The sequence below is a fragment of the Hippichthys cyanospilos genome, chromosome 9 (assembly GCF_059441005.1).
Source record: "Hippichthys cyanospilos isolate Australia breed blue-spotted pipefish chromosome 9, RoL_Hcya_1.0, whole genome shotgun sequence".
Lineage (NCBI taxonomy): Eukaryota > Metazoa > Chordata > Actinopteri > Syngnathiformes > Syngnathidae > Hippichthys > Hippichthys cyanospilos.
The window spans coordinates 14,228,955-14,252,460 of record NC_142377.1 but is presented as its reverse complement, the minus strand read 5'-3'; the positions used below and the strand labels follow the sequence as shown (position 1 = coordinate 14,252,460).

At 40.1% G+C, this 23,506-nt stretch overlaps 1 protein-coding gene and 1 long non-coding RNA gene across 2 annotated transcripts in view; one reads left to right on the top strand and one right to left on the bottom strand.

The window, feature by feature from the left end:
- Positions 1–2,200: 2,200 nt before the first annotated feature.
- The window catches only part of mdfi (MyoD family inhibitor), a 30,956-nt gene continuing 9,650 nt past the window's right edge, over positions 2,201–23,506 (bottom strand). Inside the window, exons 3-5 of the mRNA XM_088422969.1 lie at positions 18,267–18,404; positions 7,842–8,207; positions 2,201–5,911 (exon numbers count right to left, since the gene is read on the bottom strand). Coding sequence (XP_088279095.1) covers positions 5,658–5,911; positions 7,842–8,207; positions 18,267–18,404 — 758 coding nt within the window. The 3' untranslated portion in view covers positions 2,201–5,657. The remainder of the gene's footprint in view (positions 5,912–7,841; positions 8,208–18,266; positions 18,405–23,506) is intronic.
- The window catches only part of LOC148419026 (uncharacterized), a 40,039-nt gene continuing 30,783 nt past the window's right edge, over positions 14,251–23,506 (top strand). Inside the window, exons 1-2 of the long non-coding RNA XR_015866573.1 lie at positions 14,251–14,347; positions 22,367–22,428. This is a non-coding gene — a long non-coding RNA (uncharacterized LOC148419026). The remainder of the gene's footprint in view (positions 14,348–22,366; positions 22,429–23,506) is intronic.

Below are 23,506 nucleotides of genomic sequence, written 5' to 3'. Positions count from 1 at the left end.
CGGTAAAACTTGTCGTTGATTTTGTCTGCATGTGGCCAAGTCATTCAAATCAAAAGGAGCCCCGAGTAACTGACCTTGCCGCATAAAAGTTTTGATCCTTTAAATTTCAATGGCTTTCAATTCATTCTATGCCAATCAATGTTTTATTATGCCCCCTGAGCCATCCCATTCATTTTTTTTTTCCAGTTCATTGTATTTCGCCTTCATTGGAAGTTCCAGAATGTCCTCTACTGAGTACATTAGGACTTAATTGGGTGACTCTGATCACTCGAAATTCATAGACCAAAAACAAACGTTTATTACAGTGCACACAAATGCCTATAGGCTCAATAGGATATGACAATATTTTATAGTGCCATTTTCCCAAATGAAACTCATATCTCAATACACCACTGTACCGTATTAGGAGTCAAACATATGGTTTCTATCTGTGACCAGCGCAGCCACCACATCAATTACCACACAGCGTATGCATGTACGTCTGCCTCATAAGTCGCTTCCAATCATCTTCAGTATGTCAGCAAGGCAAAGATAGAAGAAACCAATGAATTAAGCATATTGCAAAACAGCTGACACTCTAATAGAGGTCCTTCAAAACAGCAGCGAGAACGCCGGAGCTACAGGCCGAGGTTACGTTGTTGTCATCACATACAGGTGTCACACGTGACCACTATCAGGCACATTCCATGGCCGGCGTGACCCGATATTAATAATGAATCAACGATTTCTTCCTCCAGGTGTCTTCTTGGACTCCTGTGGAGGAGGAAGGGGAAGAGGAGGAGGAGAGTCGGGTGAGCCAAGGGCGAGTGACTTGTCATGAGAGGAGTATTAATTTATGATTTCCATCCCAGCATCTGACCTCATCACCTTCATTAGAATGCGGCCTTTGTAATTTCATGCTTAATATTCAATAGCCACTTGTCCCCTGCGCCCGTTTGCTGCATGTGAAATTTCTGCAAGGGATGTGTATCATTTTTTGATTTGTTGAGTTTGTGTGTGAGCGTGCGTGCGTGTGTGTGTGTGTGTACATGGAAAAGGAAACCAGGGCTGACTGTAGCATGGCTTCCTGCAAAACATTTGCAGATGTCCAAAATTGTCCTTTGCATCTCTATTCCAATCAGATGAGTCACTGACATGAATACACTTTTATCTAACCGCGCAAACGTAAATAAACAGGAGCGGACCATTTTACCCTTATTATCTCTCCTGAACTTTACAAAAAAAGATCTTCTCAAAGTAACGATGGCCCAACACCTCCTAATAATTAGCGGAGTGCACACCAGACACAAGTGCTGGCTTCTGACTGGATGCAACAGACCACAGTTAAATGAAGGAAGGATTAAGGCAAAAAAAAAAAAAATCTGTAAAAACCAATGTCCCCTGAACTTCTCCACACACATTAATATCTTGGCGTAAGCACACATTCCTCCTCAACTACTTTGGCAAGCCGTTAAAAAAAACAACACATTAAAGGATTCGCTTCTGCTTGAGCCCAGTTGTTGCGCAGTTTCTCGTATTTCTGAGATTTTTTTTTCTTCTTTCTGTCAGCTGCAGAGACAACTAATCTTACCGGGGTTACGGGAAAACCTCCAGATACTAAAAGATGTTTTTGAAAATATTATTAAAGAAATTCTACAAAAAAAAAAAAAAAAACAAGGCAAAAGATGAATATTGAGCCACATTGATCTTGCTCTTCTGACTTTGAGTGACAAATTCAAACATCTTTATGGATATTTTCATATTAGGCACGCGGTTCTAGGCACTACTGATTTTTTGAGAATGCTGCAAAAAAAAAAAGAAACTCGGGAGCACTGAGTTACGATAATCCACTTCAGGATTGTGGTCCTTTTTTCTCTCTGTATTTTAAAACCATTTTAGCTATACGAAAAAATTGAAATATAGAATTGGTCTTCCCCAACAGGCAACTTTAAAGGGGAAGTAAACTGCAATATTTTTACAATAATATTTTCCATGTTTCCCTAACAGTCTAAACGGCATTCTGATTAATACGGAGTCAGTGAACGATAAATTAAGCAGCAAAAAACACTCGATTTTAGCCATCTCAGGGAGCGGAAAATATTTTAAAGAAATATACTGTAAAGAAAAATTTGAACATTCTTAGTGGCAATAAACATGTATTAAGATATTCAATGATTTTGGTGTGAAAATAAAGCCAAAGAAACAATTAGAAAGATCCCGGTTTTCTGGAGTTCACATTGTTTATTCAGTACTAAACAAAAAGTTGAATGTGACTTCCAAGACAGCATTTGAAATGAAAATAAAGTTACTATGTTGTAAACAAATTGACATGATCGCGGACAACAGTCAAGTAACATTTCATCCGGACTGCGATAGACTCAAAACTACTCGGACAGGGGCTGGGTTTCTACGGAAACCGCTTTTGAACAAAACGTATACCGAGATTACAAACGCACAAAGTTACACAACCTTTGTGAAGGTAGAAAAATGGGAATAATAGAACATCATTCAAATTCCAGAGAATAAATGGTATGGTACATAAAATCTCTATTTCCAGTAAAAACAGCCATAGTGAATGTTTTATGAGATGACTTTTTTTTTTTTTTGGTGTTATCCGCTTCTACAATGAGTTCTCAATTTCCAGTCTTAACCCTGCATCCAGATCATCATGTCATAATTCGACTTTTCATAAGCAAGCTTTCGTGCGGCCTGTTATGAGGGGACTACTGGCTAAGGTGTTGCCATAGCAACGTGGTTACACTCACCTAATTAACCTTGTTTTGCAGGCCTACTACACTGGTGAGGATAAGCGGCTCTAGAAAACGGATTACTAATGCTGATGCGGTTTTCAAGTTCGTGTTGGTGAGTCCATATGTTAGTTGAAATCTTGCTTACACTGTACGAGATGAAATTAAATGTGATGATGTCACAGCTAGCCTAGCCAAGTAGGAATTACCAGCAAACAAGCAAACAAACTTTGAGCTGTCCTAATCAGTGGAAATAAGTCAGTGACTGTGGTACAATGTAGCTTTACTTTGAAGATTCATCTCTTCTGCCAAAAACAAAAAAAAAACAAACTGACATTTATTTTCCTTTGGATTTTGTTTTGTGCATAAAAATGTGATGCTTGTTCTTTGCTATGGTTGGCCTGGCGACAGAGAAACTGTTCCCAGTTAAAGTGCTTTGATATTTTGTATTTTACCCCAAACATGGCCCTGTCCTAATCCATTTATCTGTAGTACGCTATGATCCAGTTGTCCCTTCATAAATCTCTGTATAATATTGCATTGTTTTCCAGGGCTTTCCAGGATTATCATTTTCAACATGTCGGAAAATCTCAAACACTCTTAGTCATAAAATCTTTACCGCTTCCACTTGTTCGATCCCAGAAACTTGCATTTAAGCATCGGCGCTATCAACTCGACTTTACAAAAATCACATAAAACAAAGCCTTCCGTTCGAAAATCGAAGCGACCTTCCAGTCGAAATCAACCTTGATATTTGAGAAACGACATTGCACAATTGCGATGGGCAGGGGAGAGATATGTATCATGTCATTTATAAGGCACATAGTGTTGGTATGGGAGTTGGGGGCCCGTTAACAAAAGTGTACCATTCAGGCGCATGGATCCAACTTAGCATAATACCAGATGAGATATTTTCACTGGCGGAATTCAATTAGATGTTGAGCAGTACCTGCTCTCCAGCTAGCTTGGCCAAACCTGATAATACAGAAATGTGATTTTCACATTAGAGGAGAAATGCAAATATCTTAACTAAAATCTTGCCCACCAAAAAGGATTAATAGAGATTTGGAATCTACTTGGAAATGGAGGCAGTGAACTAAGCCCAGAAGGCCATTTGTTCACACGGCAAGCGTGACAAAGAAAGATGAAATTTATTCAAGAAAGATGCTGCCTTTCTATTTCAGTCCTTTTACCAGTTTTGACCATTTGGAGGCAGACTCAGGTAAACACAGCCAAAGGTCCTCAAATCTAAGCAAACACTAGGGATGCACCGAATTTTCAGCCGCTGATCATTTTTGGATGAAAATGCCCCGAAACGCATTTTAGCTTTTTGGTCGAAAGACAGTTAAAATACCACTGAAAAAGCATGTTGTATTGACGCAAAAAACCTTGCCAGCTTATCTGAATAACATCATCTAACATCAACAATTTCAAAATAAACGCATCAAATCATACAAGAATGACAATGAAATGGCTGCAGTATGCTTTAATTTTGAAGTTAGCCTTTGCATTGATGCATGCTACCAACTAGCTTGACTTCACCTTCCAACTCATTTCTACTGTGTACCAACATCAACACACCACCATTAAAAAATTATATTCAATCACTAATTAAGGCTGTCATTGTATGATACGGCACGTGTCTCCAAAGTGAGCGCGAGCCGCTAACTGTGGTGCCTTAAAAAATACAGTAGGACATGTCACACTCAAAAAGAAAAAAAGTCCATCAATGGATTAAATGCTAATAACTGCAAATGCCTTCCTATCAATGTTTAAAACACGAAGAACAATGGGGTAAAAATTGATATTTTAAGTCATTAAAATAAATGCTCCGTGCATGCATCCCTCGGCTAAAATACTGAGAGAGTTATGTGGTAGAAAATCACTCAAAAACGATCCAAATATTGCAGAAGGGTTAACCGGGCATTAAAACGCCGAAGAACAATTGTCGGAGGCAAAACATGCAGGTTTATTCCATTTCCATCGATTGTTTCCTGTTACGCACACTTGTCATCATATTGTATTTATTATCGTTTGTATTTACCATTTGCGCGTTTCGCCTTTCAACTAAGCCTTTCTCGTTTTCAGTTTCGGTCAAACATTCTCATTTCGGTGCATCCCTAGTAAGAACTCTGAAATAAGGAGAGAGACGTCTCCCTTCACATGTTCAGTAGACAATGTGACCATTGGAAAGGCCATCAAGCGTCGCCCGCTGATGTCCATCACTAACGCTCCCGATTTGATGCGCTCCATCTGCAAGCTGATGAATGACTCTCTCATGATTGGTCGCTGATTACGTCCCTTAAATGAGACACTTAGGAACAAAGGAAATGTGTCTATAATATTGCCACAAGCCACCATTATTCTCTGTTTTGTACATTTCTCCGTGGACAAAGACATCAATGGAGCCGACATCAGCCTCTCGGGCCGCGCGTGTCACAAAGGCCACGCCGCGCAATCAAACTGGAAGACGTTAACCTTGCCAAGGACAGACGGCCACAGTTCTACAGAGAGCTGAGCTTCAATTTTTCCATTACGCTTGCCGCTCTTATCAACAGAAACGCTAAAATCCGGTTAAATGGATCCATTTTCTCATTTGCTTTTGGAGGTCATTTTTCACGCTTGGAGAACTCCAGTCACTTAGAACGACACAAGGGGCTCCGTCGGAACGGTCCGGCCCGCGCACGCTCGCGGACCGCCGCTGAAACTCTGCAGCCGGCCGCTCTCTGGTTCGATCCGTAAAAAAAGGGAGGTATTCACCATTGACTGCTCTCGGAGTCGTTTTCGAGAGACGTATTGTATTCTGGAGCCAATATAGCCACAGAGTCCCGGCCGAGCTGCGACAACAAAGACCGAACGTAGCACTTTGCAGCTTTGGCAAGACGCCCGTCGAGAGCGTCTTCGCAACAAGTGTGCGGCGCCCCCCGGAGCTCAGGAGGAGAAGCAAAGGCTGCAGCACTCCATGCAGATCTCCAGACAGTCTGCCGACTCGCAGCAGGCGTCGATGATGCCGCAGTCCATGTCGCACGGCAGGTCGCAGTCGCCGCACTCCTCCGAGGCGCAGCAGCAGCAGAAACACGAGTCGTCGCCGGCGCACGAGCCGCAGGTGGCGCAGTCCAGCACGATGCTGCACAGCGTCACGAATTCACAAAAGAGGCAGGCCAGGATGCAGTGAACGCAGCAGTCTGGAGATTGAAAACAAGTTCGCTCTTTAACGTCAAAAGCAGTTTCTTCGAGGAAACTATCGGTTCGGTAGGGGCGTCCCCATCCGCCCCAAAAAACAATTTCATTCAAATGCGATACATTCTCATGTTGAATGGGGAGCCTAAATATTTGGAATGAACGGGTTTGAATTTCTCATAAAAACTGATGCTGATGATTGGTCTTTGTTTGAATATTATCAATTCTTTATACTAATAACATTCGGATCGGTATCGGACCGTACTCTAAGCTGCTACATCGGCATTTTTATCGGAAATGAAAAGGTTGCACCAGGACACACAGAGCATTTTGTGTATCCAATGCTCAATATTTTAATTGACTACGGTGTTGCACCTATTTAAGCAATTCATCATTTTACAAATGAATGTAGAAACAAAGGTGCAATGAATAACTGACAACTAATGCATTCCAAAAAGAATCCGACATGAAAAGCAATTGTAAAAACAGAAGACCAAATAACACATTTCCACTTACTTAATGAATAACCAACCGAGATAAACATTACTTTTGCCTAAATTTAAACTGCACATTTGCATCAATGTGATTTTTTTTTTAACAGTCATCGGTAGAAGGACAAACTCCGTGAGGCTGTGAGTATTAAAGCGTGCAGGTCATTCATGTCTACAATGCCAGCCTATATAGAGCACTCGAGCGCCGCTAGCTAGTGATGCTACGCGCAGCTATAACAGAGCCGAACCACCTGTAAACACTGGCGACAAGATGTCCATTTCTGCGCAATGAAGATCTGCGAATCTGTGTCCGCGAACACAACTGATTCATCTTTCAAAGTGTTCAACGCATAACAAATATTTGCTTGCGTGGGGACGAGCTAAATGTGTAGGTTTCCATTAACTAGTCAAGAGACAATAAACAATTCAGCATATCGGTTGACTGTGAGAAAACAAAAAACACATCCAAATAATTAGCCACTGAGCAGCACTGTGCTATGTTGTGTATATATTTCTTGTCGAGTTAATTGGCGAATGAATTGCGTCTTTGTGCAATGATGTCACACTTTTTTATTTATGTAGCTGATGCAGCTATCCGTCTCCCCATCTTCACACCCAGCAATAAAACGCAAACCAGATCAGATTTTACAGTTAGCCCCTGTACCATGACAAACAATAATAGGGGGATTTTCCCCTGCAGACCTATGATGTCAAAGATCTCCAAAAAGCGGGTTTAAAAAAAGAAACTGCGTGCTTCTGGACATTGTAAAAGCTCAGTACAATTTGTACAGAGTGCATTGAACCTAAGCACAACGCCATATACTGAATTTTTTGTAGTCTACATCCAAGTTAAGGGTAGAGGTTTAGAACAGGAGGCCGTGCACAGATTGTCCAAATTGACTCGGTTCTTAGGCCACTGTGAGGCAATAAATGCATTTTTAAACATAGTTTCAGGTAGTTTAGGTAAACTATTTGATATCCTCCTGGGAGCAATCCTGCTCATTTGAGTCCTCTGTCCCTGAAAAATAACGGACGCCGCTTCATTCTCTTTGACGTTGCTTCTTGGTTTTCTTCCTTTTCTCGCTCCCCCTATAAAATGAGCGTTTTCGCCGAATGGTCCCCTCCCGTTGGCCCGTTCGCATATAGTATCATTTTTGATTGCGGTATTAAGTCATATAGAAGCCTTACAGGCGGCCCGACAAGAGGGAATACGCACGGTCTTAATAAATGGTTGCTTACCACAACTGCACTGTGCTGCCAAGCTAAAGCAAAGCTAATCCTCTGCATTTTGACGATGAATGTGGTTTGTCATTACGTAAATGTTAAATATGCGCTGTGTTGTCCTAACAATAAAAAGTTGTCATAGTCCTGGGGGTGGAGTCAGAATCTTGTCGCTGTATTATTATTATTATTATTGCAATTATTACTGGTGCGTGCATCTTACCATCCTGTGCCTCTGTGGGAATCTGGGAGCTGTTGCTCTTGGAGCTGCTTTTGGAGCTGCCTTTGCTCCTCTTGCTGCTCTGGGAGGTGATGGAAGGGTTAGACTGCAACTTCTTGCCGTTCCGGGGCCCCGCCGAGGAGGAGGAGGAGGTGGATGAGCCTCCTCTTGGGAGGGAGCCCAGTTTTGGATGAGGGCCCCCATTCCTGTCCCCGCCAGACTGGAGTGAGTGCGTGTGAGGCGTGGGATGCGGACAGTGAGGGGAGTGTGCGTGCGTGTGATGTTTGGTTCCGTTGCGTAGTTGGCTGCTAGGTTGCGTCCGGCACGGCTGGCTGGGGTGGATGGGTGTGGATCTGCCTGCTGGTTGACCTGGAAAGAGACAAAGGAGTTACTGTTAGCTGATACTGACTTCATATCATAGAAATACAAGATAACAGGTTCTTTGCTATTATTATTACAAGTGTGTGGTTTCCATGTTTGGATTGTTGGTGCGCGTGCGTGCAGGAGTGCTCGCCGACTTTTGTACGGCCTGAGGCTGATCACATCTATGTGTGGAAATGCACGGGGAGCCCACCTCAAAAGCCGAGTTCTGGAAGTTGAATAATGAATCGACAGCCAATCGTTAACTTAGTGTGATTGATGAAATCAAAAGTTTCGATATGCTCATTTGACTCGTCGCCATTGTGTTGAAAGCGTTCTCAAATGTTTTCTTTTACTTTGGAAAACAGCGATCAATATTTTTGCCGATTTTCTGACATGTTACGGGTTGAAGGAGAAATAAAATCATGAAAGATTTGTATTTGCATCATCGATTTGAATAAATGTCCCATTTCTTTAATAAAAGGATGGGAATGACCAAGTAACAAAATAATAAACTGAATAATTGAGTGGCAGAAGAGGGCTTTTAATTCACTATTTACAGTTGACACCTTAACTCATCCAATGAACAACTGCCAGCTGATTATGGCCCATCAAACGCCAAAATAATAGATCAAATGGTCAATATTTGCAGATTTTTGGAAAAGTATTTTTCAACCATTGTTATGTACTTTAACCAATTACAGCAGTCGTATACAAGTGACACTGGCGACATCATTCATTACACCTAAACCCATCCCGTAATCTTGTGTCCTTCAATATATATCATGGAATATATTGATCAGATACATAGCGCAACATAGTGTAAGCACACTTGTAATATATGACACACATTCAACTATTAGTAAAAAACACTTGACAATGATGCTTTAATATTTCATGAATTGTGTCACAATGTATTCTGCATGTCTGTGTTATTTTTAACAATGTTTGAACGCTGTTATTTGTGGGAATTAGGTTACCAGTTTGGCCTGTGAATAGTGGAACAGCTTATACTTGATACCCACTGAAATGCATTGGGAGCAAATGTCTTATTCATTCATTTTATTTTAATTGATTGGCCGACTGATAAGTAACACTTGTATTTTTTTCCTTCTAAAAATCGTCATGCTAATGATGTCACTTGAAAACAGGTGTCAAACTTCCCTGCAATATCTCGTCCTTTAGCAGCAAAACCGGGAAGAGGATCAGCAGTTTTCTGAGAAATGCCTTCAATTAAATGAGAGCGATTCCAATGTTCATCCAAATAAATGTAAAACGGGCTTTGAATATGCCTCGCTCTACGGTGCATAATTTAATTAAACGATTCATTGAACGTGGATCATTTCGACGTATAACGACAAAAGGAGTCAAGCTTAAGCAGAACAGCCATGAAGTACGATCCTTAAGCCGCCACTTCACTTCATCGAGAGCGCTTATTCATCAATTGCTGATAGAAGCACATGGGCCCGAGATTACTTTGGCAAGAACAATACATAGTTGGAACCAGCCACGCCAAATTAAACTCCTCTGCTCCAAAAGGAAGCCGAATTTGAACTGTGTCAAGAAGCGACGTCAACTCCTCTGCGCATGGGGCAACTGGGCTGGACCGAATGTGTGTTGTGGTCACTTGAATTCGGTGTGGACGCCGCGGGTTCCACGGAACCATCCAGTCAGCTACGTAGGCAAAAGCCAAGCTCCTGTCATGTCTTAAGACTGTGTCAGTAACTTGGAACGACTAGGATGGCTCCAGAAAAGCCAAAAAGTACAAGTGGCCATGAATATTTCAACAATACAAAACCACGCTGTGTGCAATGCGGTTGCAGGGGGAGAGTTTGCTGGACCGGTCTGCGGCCAGTCTCGACCTCTCCCCAGGCAAGATCGGGTTTTGTCCCTGCGAGAAAACAATTGTGTGCTTCTTCACCTCAATCCCTAAAGTGAAAGTAAAAATGAGCATAAACCATGGTAAATTTAAATGAGTTTTAAAAAATGACAATACTGTAGGTAAAATGAGGTGACAAAATCATGGATAGTTAAAAGATATGGGCACAATTTACGAAAAAAAAAGTGACCAAGTGAAAAATGGATACTACTCCATCTTAACCTTTTTACGCCCGCGCACGCCAACATGTTTGAGATGTAAAAACATATCTGCTTAACTCGGGAATAAATTATAACTCAGCAAAACATTCAAACAACAATAATGTATATTGATTTTAGGTCAGTTTTAATATGTCAATATCCGTAGCTTTCGCAATTTGAAATGCCAAAAATACCTTTTTAGTAACTTTTCAAAACCGCATCTTTCCCTTCCTGACACTTTTATTGTGTGAAAGTTCGATTCCACTGCTCAGCCAAGTTTCAAATAGATTATTAAATGACAAATTCGTTCTATTTATCACATTTGAAGCAATTTCAAAGCATTTTTCCTTTTACTTACTCATTCGGACATCTATTTGAATTTTTTGCTACAGCACCCCTCCCCCTCATATAAAAACAATGTGGAATCTTAAAACTGTTATTTTTTGTTTTCCAAAACCATTCCAACATGCCTCAAGCAATTATGTGGCCGACGATATGAAAAACTCAAGCCTAACACAAGTATATTGTGTACATGCAAGTAAAAGTGGATTTACCAATCACTGTTTCGATTTAACTGAACGCCCCGTGCCAATTTTTTCTAATTGGGCTTTTTATAATGTGCCCTGTTTAATCTCTGGAGTCTTTGCTGAAGTGGCAAAGAGGTGGGAAAACACACCTTTGGTGCCTTGCCAAACGCAAATTTAAAAAAAATAATATTCAAGTCAAAGCCCTGCTGCAGTGGCGACATTTCATAGCATCTTTTAAATGTTTGAGTATTTTCTTGGCTTTAAAGCATATGGCGTCGGGACACAGTAGAGCACAGCAAAAAAAAAAAAAAAAATCACAATTGTTACACTGCAACTCACACACACACATACACGCACACATGCTGAGAGTGTGGTCTTAAACTCTGGCTAAGGAACACGACGAGCAATAAAAGCGTCTGTTCGATAACCGCTCCCAGACAGATAACCCAACAAGGACTGTTTGAACTGGCTCGCGTCCGGCGTCGCACAACCAATCCACTGTTATTTAAGATTCTTTTCATTCAGCGTTTTCTAACTTTACTCCAGATGTTTGGCAAGCCGCAAAGCCAGCGTGCATGCATATTGCCCGAAGGAACTATAGTTTCTCCGCGCAACTATTGCGAAAGTGGACGGGGACGGCTCTCGTCTCTTCCGCCCTTCGCTTCATCAACCTCTGCCAGCTGTACCGCTCAGATTCTCTTCTGTTTAAGCATTTTTCATTAAAAAAAAACAAAAAACACAAAAATTCCAGGATATAGGTAGCTTGGTGAGAAAAGTAGAGGATTACAAAGTGGCACAATGGCGCACACGGCTCAAGGTTTGCGTTGCCGTCCAAGGATTGCAGCTAGGCCACTAACCGGGTTGACGGTTTTCTCTGGTGAACTATCACTGTATGAACGGTAACTTTTATTTTTTGCTTAAATTAATAAAGGGGGCGTATAAACAGGGTAGAATATGATTGGATGTGTGTAGTTAAAACAACAAGCTGCCTCTTCAAAAATAATTGGGTGGCAATCGCTGTTTTTTTTCCTTTCTTGGCGGACATGGAGGATAAGGAGGAGGTCTTTGTCTTAACCCCTTCTGACCTAAGAATCGCGCTGGAGCACGTGACACATATTCAACTTTAAAAATCTAAATCAAGTCATAATGCTTAGCACAACGATTGTTAAAACATAAGTGCTCTTTTTTTTTACATTTTCTTTTAACATGTATGCTAGTTAAACAAACTTGCTTGCTGTATAAATTTAAAGTCTGCAAGTGATAAAATCAAACTCACATCATTGAGAGGAATTTTTTCTAAATCTGGTGTGGCTCACAGTACGTACAGTACATTTATTCTTTGTGCATGTTTCCCCAAGTGTGCATCTACGAAAAGTGAGTGTTGTCACTAATTTGGGTGTTCAATTCATTTGTTGGTGAAGTCTTAATCTTCCTGCTACCAAAAAGTACCAAAACATAAAACATATATGAGGAAACAAACATACAAATGAAGCAAAACATATTGACATGAGGGGCGGCTCCATAGTGTAGTGAATAGCACGTCCGCCTCATAGTTAAGGGGACCCAAGTTCCAAGCCAGCTGGATCTGGCCTTCCTGTGTGGAGTTTGATTCTTCTCCAAAAAACATGCATGGAAGGTGTATTGGACATACTAAATTGTCATTGGGTGTGTTACAGTTAACTTACCAAACAGTCTTGATATGGTATCACTAGTGATTTCAGAGTTGACTCAACAAGTTGAGAAGGCAACAATTTTTTTTTTGTCTTTGTGTGTTTTTTATTTTTTTAATGTGGCGTTGCATGGAGGATACGTACAAGGGCTTTAAAAATAGCTTAGTGACGGGGCGTAACTTTCGAAAAACAATTAAGAAAAAAAAGTAGAACGTTAATGTATATTATTATTCATTCATTTGTACTAAACATGGTACACATATCTTGATGTGTCAGATATTCAAAGTCTTGTTGAAAAATAAAACAGGCTGTGTTCCATAGGAAAAAATAGAGCTTTAATTTCAATATAGCTATACCATGAAACATCAGCCATGAAGCCAGGGACCCTTGTGAGGATAAGCAGATCTAGACAATAGTTGGATGAACATCTTCCACTTAGCACACTAGTAGGGTAGCTCAAATGAGTCCAAATATATTGACTAAAAACAAATGTTGACTATAGTGGGCACAAATGAATGAATAGGCTTGCTCTCAGAAGGATATAGCAGAAACTGGCATGTAAACAAACAAACTCTGAGAGCTCATGAGTCAGGATTGTCTCCCAAGAGAGTTTGAATATATGCACGCATGAACACGTGAAGGCCTCACTCCAACTCCCCCCTCCCCCCCCAAAGAAACACACACAAGGTCCCTTTGTTTGAAATTGTGTGTTAAAAAATTGAAACGAAGTGAACATGTGGGAGAAGGAAGGCAAAAAAAAAAGTGGGTCGGTGTTTGTACGTTGATATTTGGGACAGGAAGACTTGCGCAGGCGTGACTCATACACACAATGATTCAGCAGCGGTTAAAAATAACAGCGTGTGGTGTTGACATGATGAGACTGGGAAACTGCAGCGTCCTCAATACTTAAACACATGCTCGTATTATATTTTGTTGCAGATTATTAAGTGCAATGTGCCAACATGCGCAATTAAAAATGAGTCACCAACAGTAAAAGCGCACCGTACCCTCCTCATGCGCTCTACTCCCCAACCCAGAGATGTATTTATCACGCCACTTATCCTCTGTTGGCATGCACCACTTTTTCATTGCCACTGAAGAATATGGAATCTGACTAGGAATGGAGGAGGATTCTATTTGTATTGTGCACAGTATTATATGCCATAAACGTATTATAAAAAGAATACAAAAATCACCCCATATAAATCGGTTAACAGTTATTAAATGGCCCATTCGGAGCCTGTTACAATGTTAATTCCTCGTTCTGAAGTTGAACTGTCTCACATCTTACTGAAAGTTGTTTTTAATTTATCCCACTTGTTAAATAATGACTTCAAATAATTGAAACGGCAGAATTTGGAACGTAATCTTGCACTGAATCTCAATAAATTCAGGGGTTGCAGCTACTGAAATATCCCTTGAGAGCACTTTGTCACGGTCCTGCTAAATTTCACCAATGACACCGTGATGACAAGATGCATAAAACAAAAAATAACTTTGTCATCGTTATTTAAGACGTCATACTCTCAGGGCCATCTGTTTGTAGGCCTGCCAACAAACGACGCTATTCTTCCTGTAAAAGTAAAGCATAAGTCAGAGAAGAATCAAAATCCATTTCGTCGAGGAACTAAAAGGCAGCGTTTTTAATTTGATGAATTACAAGTGTCTGGTGAGGTAGGACCGTTATGCAAACACATCCTGCTGTGACCCTGACGTCAAAGCCGCGGTGGGTTCATGACATCGCTAATGAGGAGTGCGTCTGTCTCACTCGCGCACATGCACTCACACGCTGACAGGCACATTGTTCTCAGACGGCTGGTCGTACGCTCAGCGCCAGACACATGCTTGTGTTACAGCCATCACAACGTCATTGGTAAGAAACATCCTGTTTTGGCTTTTGTTTCTTCGCACTCCGTGTTAATAACACACACAAGCACAAACTAATACGCAATGATGGGCAGATCTCACATAGCCATAAGCTCAATACACACCTCCAGTCATTTTATATGTCTTAGGCTTCATACGCACAAGGACTTTTCAAATATTTGAATATTTTAAACTGTGACAGTTTTGGTGTTCTATGATGTGCTTCTTTTTTTTTCTCAACATGAGATACTAAACTTCTTCAGCAAATCTTCAGCAATTTTTTAAAAATATTTTTCCTGTACTTGATTTGATAACTAAATTACTTTTCATGTACAACAAATACCTTTTAGAAACAAATTGCTCCACTCGCTGTTGACTGAAAACGGCATGTTGTGAACAAAGGCGGAAAACAGGTGAGCCTTGAGGACATGTGATGTCATTTTCAGACAGCAAGGATGTGCCGGTCATCAAGAATTTTGGGAAAATGTTGATATTTTCCCTGAAAAGTCATTGGAGGTTGGGCCAGTGTATAAACAATATGAAGTTTTTGCTGCTGAAAATGGCTAAATAATGGCTAAATGCTATCCTTTTAATGTAATGTCCCACCATCTATTCCTTTGTTCTATTATCTGGACAAATGTACGCTTAACACTACTCAAAGTTTTGGTTAATCTTATGGGACAATCTCACTAGGGTTAGGGTTAGGACCAGGCTGAGCAAAATGCAAAGCACTCACCTGGGACCGCAGTCCCAACAAAAACATGAAGGAGTGAGCCCTAGAAAAGCTCTTTGCCAAACTCAACTGAAGAACACCCCGCATTGTATTAAGTGCAATAGATAGGACAAAATATGTTATATTTTAATGTTACTTTCTAATTATTTGGTGATTGACAGAAGAAAACAGAATCAAGCCTCTTGATGGCCAAATCTAAAGTTTGCCGCCAGCATTTATTGTGGCTGGTCTCAGATAAAGCAGAACATAACTGATTACAACTGCCTCTGCTGAAGTATGTCAAAGAAAATGTACTGTATGTCCAAAGCCACTTTTTTGTTTTTGTATATGAATCTTTTTCACTTTTTTTTAGGTGGGATTAAAAAGAGAATATTTAGATCAATTATTTACAGATGTTAGTTAATCTCAATTTTTAAAACTCCTTGACGGAAATAATTGAGGTTTTGAAGTGACAGAATGCATGTAATTGTGTTTGCGAGTTCACATTGTTTTCTCAATTTAGCTCATTTTCAATGTACAATATCATGAATTAATCAAACTGATTTGATTTATTGCACAGCCCTAACAAGACAGTAGGGTGCTTAACATCCTTGGGCCAAATCGGGAACGCAACAGCACAATTATCTTTACGTGTGTATGCGGCATTAGTTTGCGGTTAAAGCAACGTATCTAAGAAAAGCCGTGAAGTGTGAAGCATGGTAAAGAATTCCAACTAAACCCTCGCTACGTAACTCTCTGCGTACCATATGGAGTCAGCGGGGTCCATAGATTTTATAGGGTCATAAAACCCAACAGGGGGAGGAAGAAAGCACAAGACTCAGAATAACACCACGGTGGACCTGAAAATAGGGACACACGCACGCACATCAGACAGAACAGGTAGCGAAGCACAGACCACAAGCAGACACGGCAGACGTTCACACACCCACTCACACACTCACCATTCACCTACTTATACGCTTCCTAACTCTTCTGCGGGTCGCTCACTTGCCACAAAATAACTATTAGCACAAAGCAGGTTTGGATGTGCACGTCACCCGTTACTGGATTCCAGGAAACAAAAATCTCTAACACGAGCTCAAATGTCAACTTACTCAACAGCCTTCCCGCTTCTCGTTTGCTCTTTTCGGTCATTGTTACAAAACGGGAAGAAAATGCGCTTTTAGAGGGCAATCTTTTGCCTGATTTCAACTGGAGTCAGACTAAGACAAATTTACATCTATGGTGGCGTACTGGCAGCATCATTGCGCAATCTTTGGCTTCGATACAGCAGACATAGCTTAAGTCCAGACGAAAGTGAGTGAGAGACAGACTGTTTGGCTGACACTGACTTGAAATATGAGGGAGGGAAATGGGTGGTGTCGGCCGATAACGATATGACTCAAGAGAAGGATTTCCAGGTGTTCGCTTGATAAAACTGAGGCAGTGAGAGCTAGCACGATAAACACTAAACAGTTCACTTACATTTTACTGGCATTACACCCGCAGAAGTACTAGGCAACGAGATTAACTTAACAGGCTCGAAGCGTCCGAGAAATAAACAAAGGCATTGACTCAAAAGGAAGACAGGACAATAGGGCCAATCGGGGTGATTCACGAGAGCGGCGCTCCGAGATCTTAGATGGGGAAAACGAAAAACGCAAGGGTGATGAACGAGAAAAAAAAAAAAAAGTCTTTTGCACAGCGAAGGCATAGCGTAAGCATGGAAAAAAAAATCTTCGCACATGTGCGACCAAAGGAAGACGATACCACACAGCTCAAATAAAATTTAGAGAGAACATAAACATTGTCGCCCCAAGACAACACGTGGATCTTGTTGCCTAATTTAGACTACAGACAAAATAATCAGAATGCTGTGTTTAGACTAAGGGGGCATAAATGGATTATTTCGACTATTAAGTACATTTTGGGGTTCTCCTTTAATAATAGTAAGTCATATAATTACAAAGGCATTGCTTATGTATGACAAATGAATTATTTTTACACCACGTTTGTTTGGTAGAAGTTGTTTGATGGCATGCATAAAATCAACAATTAAAGTAGGTCAACTGTCTTTCATTTTAGTTCTTGTTTCATTTGCCTATTTCAGAATAAGCCTAACCTGTAAGACCAAAGCATCATGTAGTTTGTTCAAATTATGGTTTGTGTTAATATCTTCTGGACTCAATGAACAAAGCCTGCAGCTAAGTAGTGCAATTAATTTTCCACAACTTTCTACCATAATCAAGTGCGGGAGCATTGTCTTCCCATACTTTGATTGTACAAAGACTTTTGTACAAACTTTTTACATTTTAAAATGTGACAGTCCTTCCCTGACACCTTAGAACAGTTTTATTACACTGCGGATCAAACCGACCAGACTGTAACACAATTTGTCCTAAGCCCAAACCACCTCCTTGAGTTGGATCAAATTTTGGCTCTTTGGTCCAGACTGCTCTCTCAAACGCTATCACATGAATTATTTTGGTTCTGACCAAACAACGTAGGTGGGAAAGTGCTTTCAAAGTGCAGTAATGGAAAATACAGGTAGTCATGTTCTGCGGTCCATTTCATTTGTCCACTGATGTTGTTGAGTTTTTGATATTTGATCCACCTTTCTGATAGAGCAGTTTCTTTTGTTTCTCATTGTCAGGAAAGTCCCGACCAGGCCCCGAACAGAACCTTTATGTTTTTTTTGTTTTGTTTTGTTTTTAGCTAAAACACATGGAGAATTAAAAACAAGGAGCACACAATGTCTTTTTTGTAGAAAGGCTGAATTACAGAAAAAAAATACAGGGTTCTTGAAGAGAATGTGACATCATCCAGCATGGCTTTCAACTGATTAAATCTAATATTTCATTAGGATTCATATTGATTGAACTGATAACATAATGTCCCATGAACCGTGAAAAATGAAATGAGACTTACAAATGGAAGCAAATTTCTCAGTAGCCGCCACAGTCGTTCGAGACTTATTTCCCCATAACGGGGGGGAGGCAGAAGACAGCAGAAAATGAGACAAACAAGTGCGCTTGCTTGTTTTCAAAAATCACGAAAGTAACCTACTTGGCTGACAATGCGGATCGTTTTTGTGGGCCTATTTGTTAAAGGTCAGGACAATGTGACTCATCCGACCTGGTGATACTGTATGTAATGGAAATACAATTTTCACAGTTTGTGTGAATGTGTGCGTGCGAGCGCGCTATTTACTCACATGTGATACTCCTGCTGGGTGTAGTAAGCTCAGAGTGGGAGAGGCTGCTTTGGCATTTGCCTCCGTCGTCATCTTGTGTCCTCTCTGGAATGACATCTGACCTTAATATGAGGGGCTCAGTGTAGGTATTGGCCACATCTGGGAAAACAAACAGAAGAAATTTAAATAGCTTAGATCATATTTTTGTCTGAGACCACATGGTGACCTTTATTTTGAAATTTATTGCCGCTATATAACTTCCCGTATGAGTAGTTTTAAGGTTGCAACTTATGCTTGTTTTTCAAAACGTATTTTAGTTTCCATCTCTATTTCAAAAAAACAGACACTTTCCGAAGATTAGAGCTGTAAATACATATTTTTTTTAAATCTGAGAACCTGGTTAACATGTAAGAAAACAGCCTAATAAGACTTTACAACTAACCCGAACCCTTTTCCAGCAGCCAACCTCCCGCGATCTACCGGGAGGGTGTGCGCGCGTAATTTGTTTTTTTTTTTTGGAAGCGCTATGAAATATACAGGACAATGAGCTGCCTGTCAAGCCATTTTATCCTAGTAAAAGATAAATGTTTTAAAGAAGCCAGTCGATCCTTCAAAATTAACTGTACCTTTTCAGATTCAACATTCAAGAGTTTTATTGTCATATGCATAGTAATACCACACTATAAAATTCTTATTCTGTTCACTTATCCGAGCGGACTACATTCCATAACTGAGCAAATAACAAGGTAGGCAATACAAAAAAAATTTAAAAAAATGGTACAAGTAACTAATGACATAAATGGCCTGTATACGTTTTTACTTTAAAGATCCTCCCTGAAGCATAGAAACGACCAACTTGATCATCTTTGGTTCCCATTGTGACCAGGCGCCGATGTGGAAAAAAAACGGTGCCGTTCTGAAAACACGGTCACACAGTGTTGTTCTGAAATGAAGTTTAAACTGCCAATTTAGGTCGCTAAAAAAAAAAAAAAAAAACATACATACACATATACATATATATATATATATATATATATATATATATATATATATATATATATATATATATATATATATATGCAAACATTTTGATTCAACACAATAATCATCAGTCTATTTTCACAGAGGACTAAATAAATGAGAAGGCAAATGATTAGCAAAAGCAATTATCAATCCATTTGATCATCCATCAGTTTTTGATTCCTCGTTGCACCTCTTAATTCCTTTTCTTGGCCGTATTTGTGTGACGAACAAGCCACACTGTCTGTGTAAACATGTCAACTCTTGTTGTTATTCACATCCACACGCACTTCATTAATTTAAAAAGCAGTTGCGCTGACTTCAACAAAGCAGAAGATTTGTCTGTGTTTCTGTGTTAGTGTGCTTTCTGCGCTCAACCTGCATCTGGAAGTCGTTACCGTCAATCCCTGGGGACTGTTCAGGGGTCTATGTGCACACTTGCGTAACCTGAAATCTTGTGGCTCTATAAGTATGTGCGTGAGAGTACATCTACATGTGTGTTAAAAACATATAGGCGGAGAACACATAATATACATATAATATAAAAAAAAATTACATATACACAGCATGTGTGGGTGTTTTATATGTTCTCTGGCACCACAGGCTACTCTAATGAAGCTGTCATTATGTACGCTCACTCACACACACATACACATATATGCATGGACATATATACAAGACAGAGGCCTTCAAAGCAGGGCAAGCTTGGGCCTCCGAGAGGTGCAGACTCATTCCGAGGCAAATGGGTGCCAGCTGGGTTTGATAAACACACGCATATATGCACAGACGAACGCACGCACACACACAAGTCAAACCACGTCCTGTGCATGGACTCAACACTTCCCGGCGATGTTTATTTATTTTAGCAACTCTCGCTCACTTCTCTATCTGTTTTCCCGTCCGTCTCTGTCCCTGGCATCTCACCCCCTAAAAATTCTAATTTCCTTCGCACTCACTTGAAATATATTCCCTCAAATAGCTGACTTTGCCTAATAAACGAATTCACACTTCTGGAAAGTCTTTACAAAGGCGTTTCAGTTTAGAAAAAGATAAGTACTTTTCTTAGATGAAAAGATTCATTTAACTTCATTTTCACTATTTGGCGCAAGTGACACTTTTTTTCTTTTTTTTTTGCTCTTGAGTGGCACAATTCAGATGTGGGTCATGGCAGCGCAAAGAGAAGGGGAAAAATGCATTATACCGGATATCCTCAGATCAGGACCATGCCTCCTCTAAATGTGGGTAAAAAGCCGCTATGCGTTGTACCTGTCAATGCGACTGCAGCGTAAATGGCCGGATTGGATATACGCTTTCAACGCAGCCCTGACCTCATTGAAGTAAGACAAGGCAAATGATTACAGTTGGCAACAATTTGAGGTTAACCTCATTTGAAAGAATTGATACTCATTCTAGGTCAACAAAATTGTACGTGGCATTTCAATACCACACACTCAAATATGCCAGCCAAATTCATCTCATAGACCAAAATTTATGAGGGGAAGATTTCGAGGGGTAGGAACGTTAGTGATGCTAAGCACAGGTTAAATCTAAGTAAAATAAATGGTGCTCATCAAGCAATTAATCAAAGTTGGGCATTCATAAAGTCCCGGAAATATAGTATTTGGCGTTTTTAACAGGTTTTTATACTCGATATTCAATTGAAATATCCATCTATCAATATATCTATCTGTCTGTCTATCTAGCTAGCTATCTGTCTATCTAGCTAACTAAGCTTTCTGTCTATCTAGCTAACCAAGCTATCTGTCTATCTAGCTAACCAAGCTATCTGTCTATCTAGCTAACTAAGCTATCTGTCTATCTAGCTAACCAAGCTATCTGTCTATCTAGCTAACTAAGCTATCTGTCTATCTAGCTAACTAAGCTATCTGTCTATCTAGCTAACTAAGCTATCTGTCTATCTAGCTAACTAAGCTATCTGTCTAGCTACCTATAGTGACAAGCACGCTCCACATAACCATATACCTGAATATATTTGCTACTTTCCTTTCTGTTGTAAAGGATGTAGATTTCATCTCCTTGAAATGATGATGTAATCCGATAAAGGTTAAGAATAGGTGGCATAAAAGTAGGGAGATTTGACTTCCAGATCAGGGCCTCGATCGAGTGCGCAAGTGCATTTAATGATTCGAGCAGTGATTGCACACACCTGCTTTCTGAATATTAGGATAACATCTGCACACTATATCATGCATGTCAATGGTGCGGTCAGCTGATCCGTTCCCAGCATGTACTGACTCATTTTGACTCCTACTGCCAAAGGAGTATTATGGGTTAAAAGCGGGTCTTGTTTTTGAGTTCCTGAGAACTAAACACATTCCCACCAAAGTCCTTAGTGCCATCCAGGCAGGCCCTCAACCAATTGTTTGCTGGCATCAGCATCAAACCGCCAAACCGCCCGACCTCAGAGCCATTAGTGAGATCTGAGAATGATGAGCCTCTAATCCGAATCAGACCAGAGCAATCAAGAAGGGCTGAAGAGACCCGGCTGTCTGCTTACATGTGTTTTTGGGGGCATGCACGTTTGTTTGTTCACATATCGTGAGTGTTTTTATCTGTGTTTGCATACTGTATGTGTGTGTGTGTGTGTGTGTGTGTGTGTGTGTGTGTACACAATGCACTTGCGTGCGGGTCCCTGAAGGCCAATGCGGAGGAATTTGGTTTTCCTGGTGTAAACAGCTATTAAAGCAAAACATATGGAAAACACACACACACACATACATACATTTACTGTACACACAGAGGCTATTATATGAGTTGATGCAAATGCTGTGACATATTCTAAAGCAGCAGCAGGATAGCACAGCTTCCTGTTTCTTTCACGAGGATCGCTGCTGCCTTTCAGACCTAGCCAACCTTGTGTCTACCCACTGACCAGTTTAAATTTACAAACACAAAACTCAGTGTCGGGATGTGAAATCAATTCTCAATAATAATAATGCATATTAGAGATAATCACCCAAAGTGACTGAAGTCAGAGTGTAACAGGTTACGGTATACTATCATTTCACAAACAGTACTTTTGTAATTATTAGCAGTAAAGATTTTTTTTTTTTCTTGATGATTTATACCTGTGTTGGTAGGTATGTTTTGCTGGACGATTGCATGTTGATTGCATGCTTTATGTGCTCCCTGCGTGGTTGAGGTAAGACATTTATATTCCTCTCTCCCTATTTTCACAATGACAGTTTAAATTTGTCATATATGTAGAATGTAGAAAGGAAGAACAATTGTGGGTATTTTAATTTGGGCATTTTAATTGGCAAAATGTTGACATTTTGGTAAATGGTCATTTTTGGCATCGGCATTGATAATCTGAACAGTTTAAAGTTGGAATGGTTTAAAGAGGAAAAAAATGTTAATTTCTGAAAATATGTGTATTTTAATGATCAAAATATATCATTTTTGGTATGTGTTGATTTTTGGAATGTTAAAAATCCTTCCCAAGGTGAACCGAATGTGCTGAATGTTTTGATTTTCAAACAAGAACAATGTTCATATGTAATGTTGATAATGCAATCGTAAATGAATGGTGAATTAAAGGTAGAACATTTTTCATCGTGGGGAAAACTAAATTTTCAGAATGACAAAAAATTGAATTGGTAAAGGCATGAATATTCAAAAAATAACGAAATTGGAATGACATATATCGAATGAATGACGTGAAAGAACACCAAAAACGTGTGAGGAATAAAACGTAAGAATAACAACGAAGCTGAAATTTGAAAACTGAATTTACTCCAACGAGTCTACTCACACAGAACTATATTTTACACGTGACAAAATAAATCGCCTGTCCTCATATAATACCCACCACCTGCAGAGCAGACATAACATCTGCAAATCTGATGGTTAGCATTGAAAGAGAACATGCTGCTGCTTAAGAAGACCAAAATGATGGTTAGCGTTGAAAGACAACATGCTGCTGTTGCGAATACCAAAAGAACAGTCTGCTGTTGTGCATTTATTACATGCAGAGAAAACACAACCAAGGGGAGGGGGGGGGGGGGGGGGGGGGGGGCCCTATGATTTGTTTTTGCCGTGAAAAGTGTAATTGTAATAAATTGGGCACTTGATGCATTTGGGTTTTTCTCTGCTTAGACCAGGGGTGTCAAACTTGTTTTAGTTTGCAGGCCTTAGGAAAATCTATTCCCAAGTGCACCAAACCAATGAAATCATGGTATAGGTTTACATAAGTTAAAAACAACTTCAAATTTATTAGG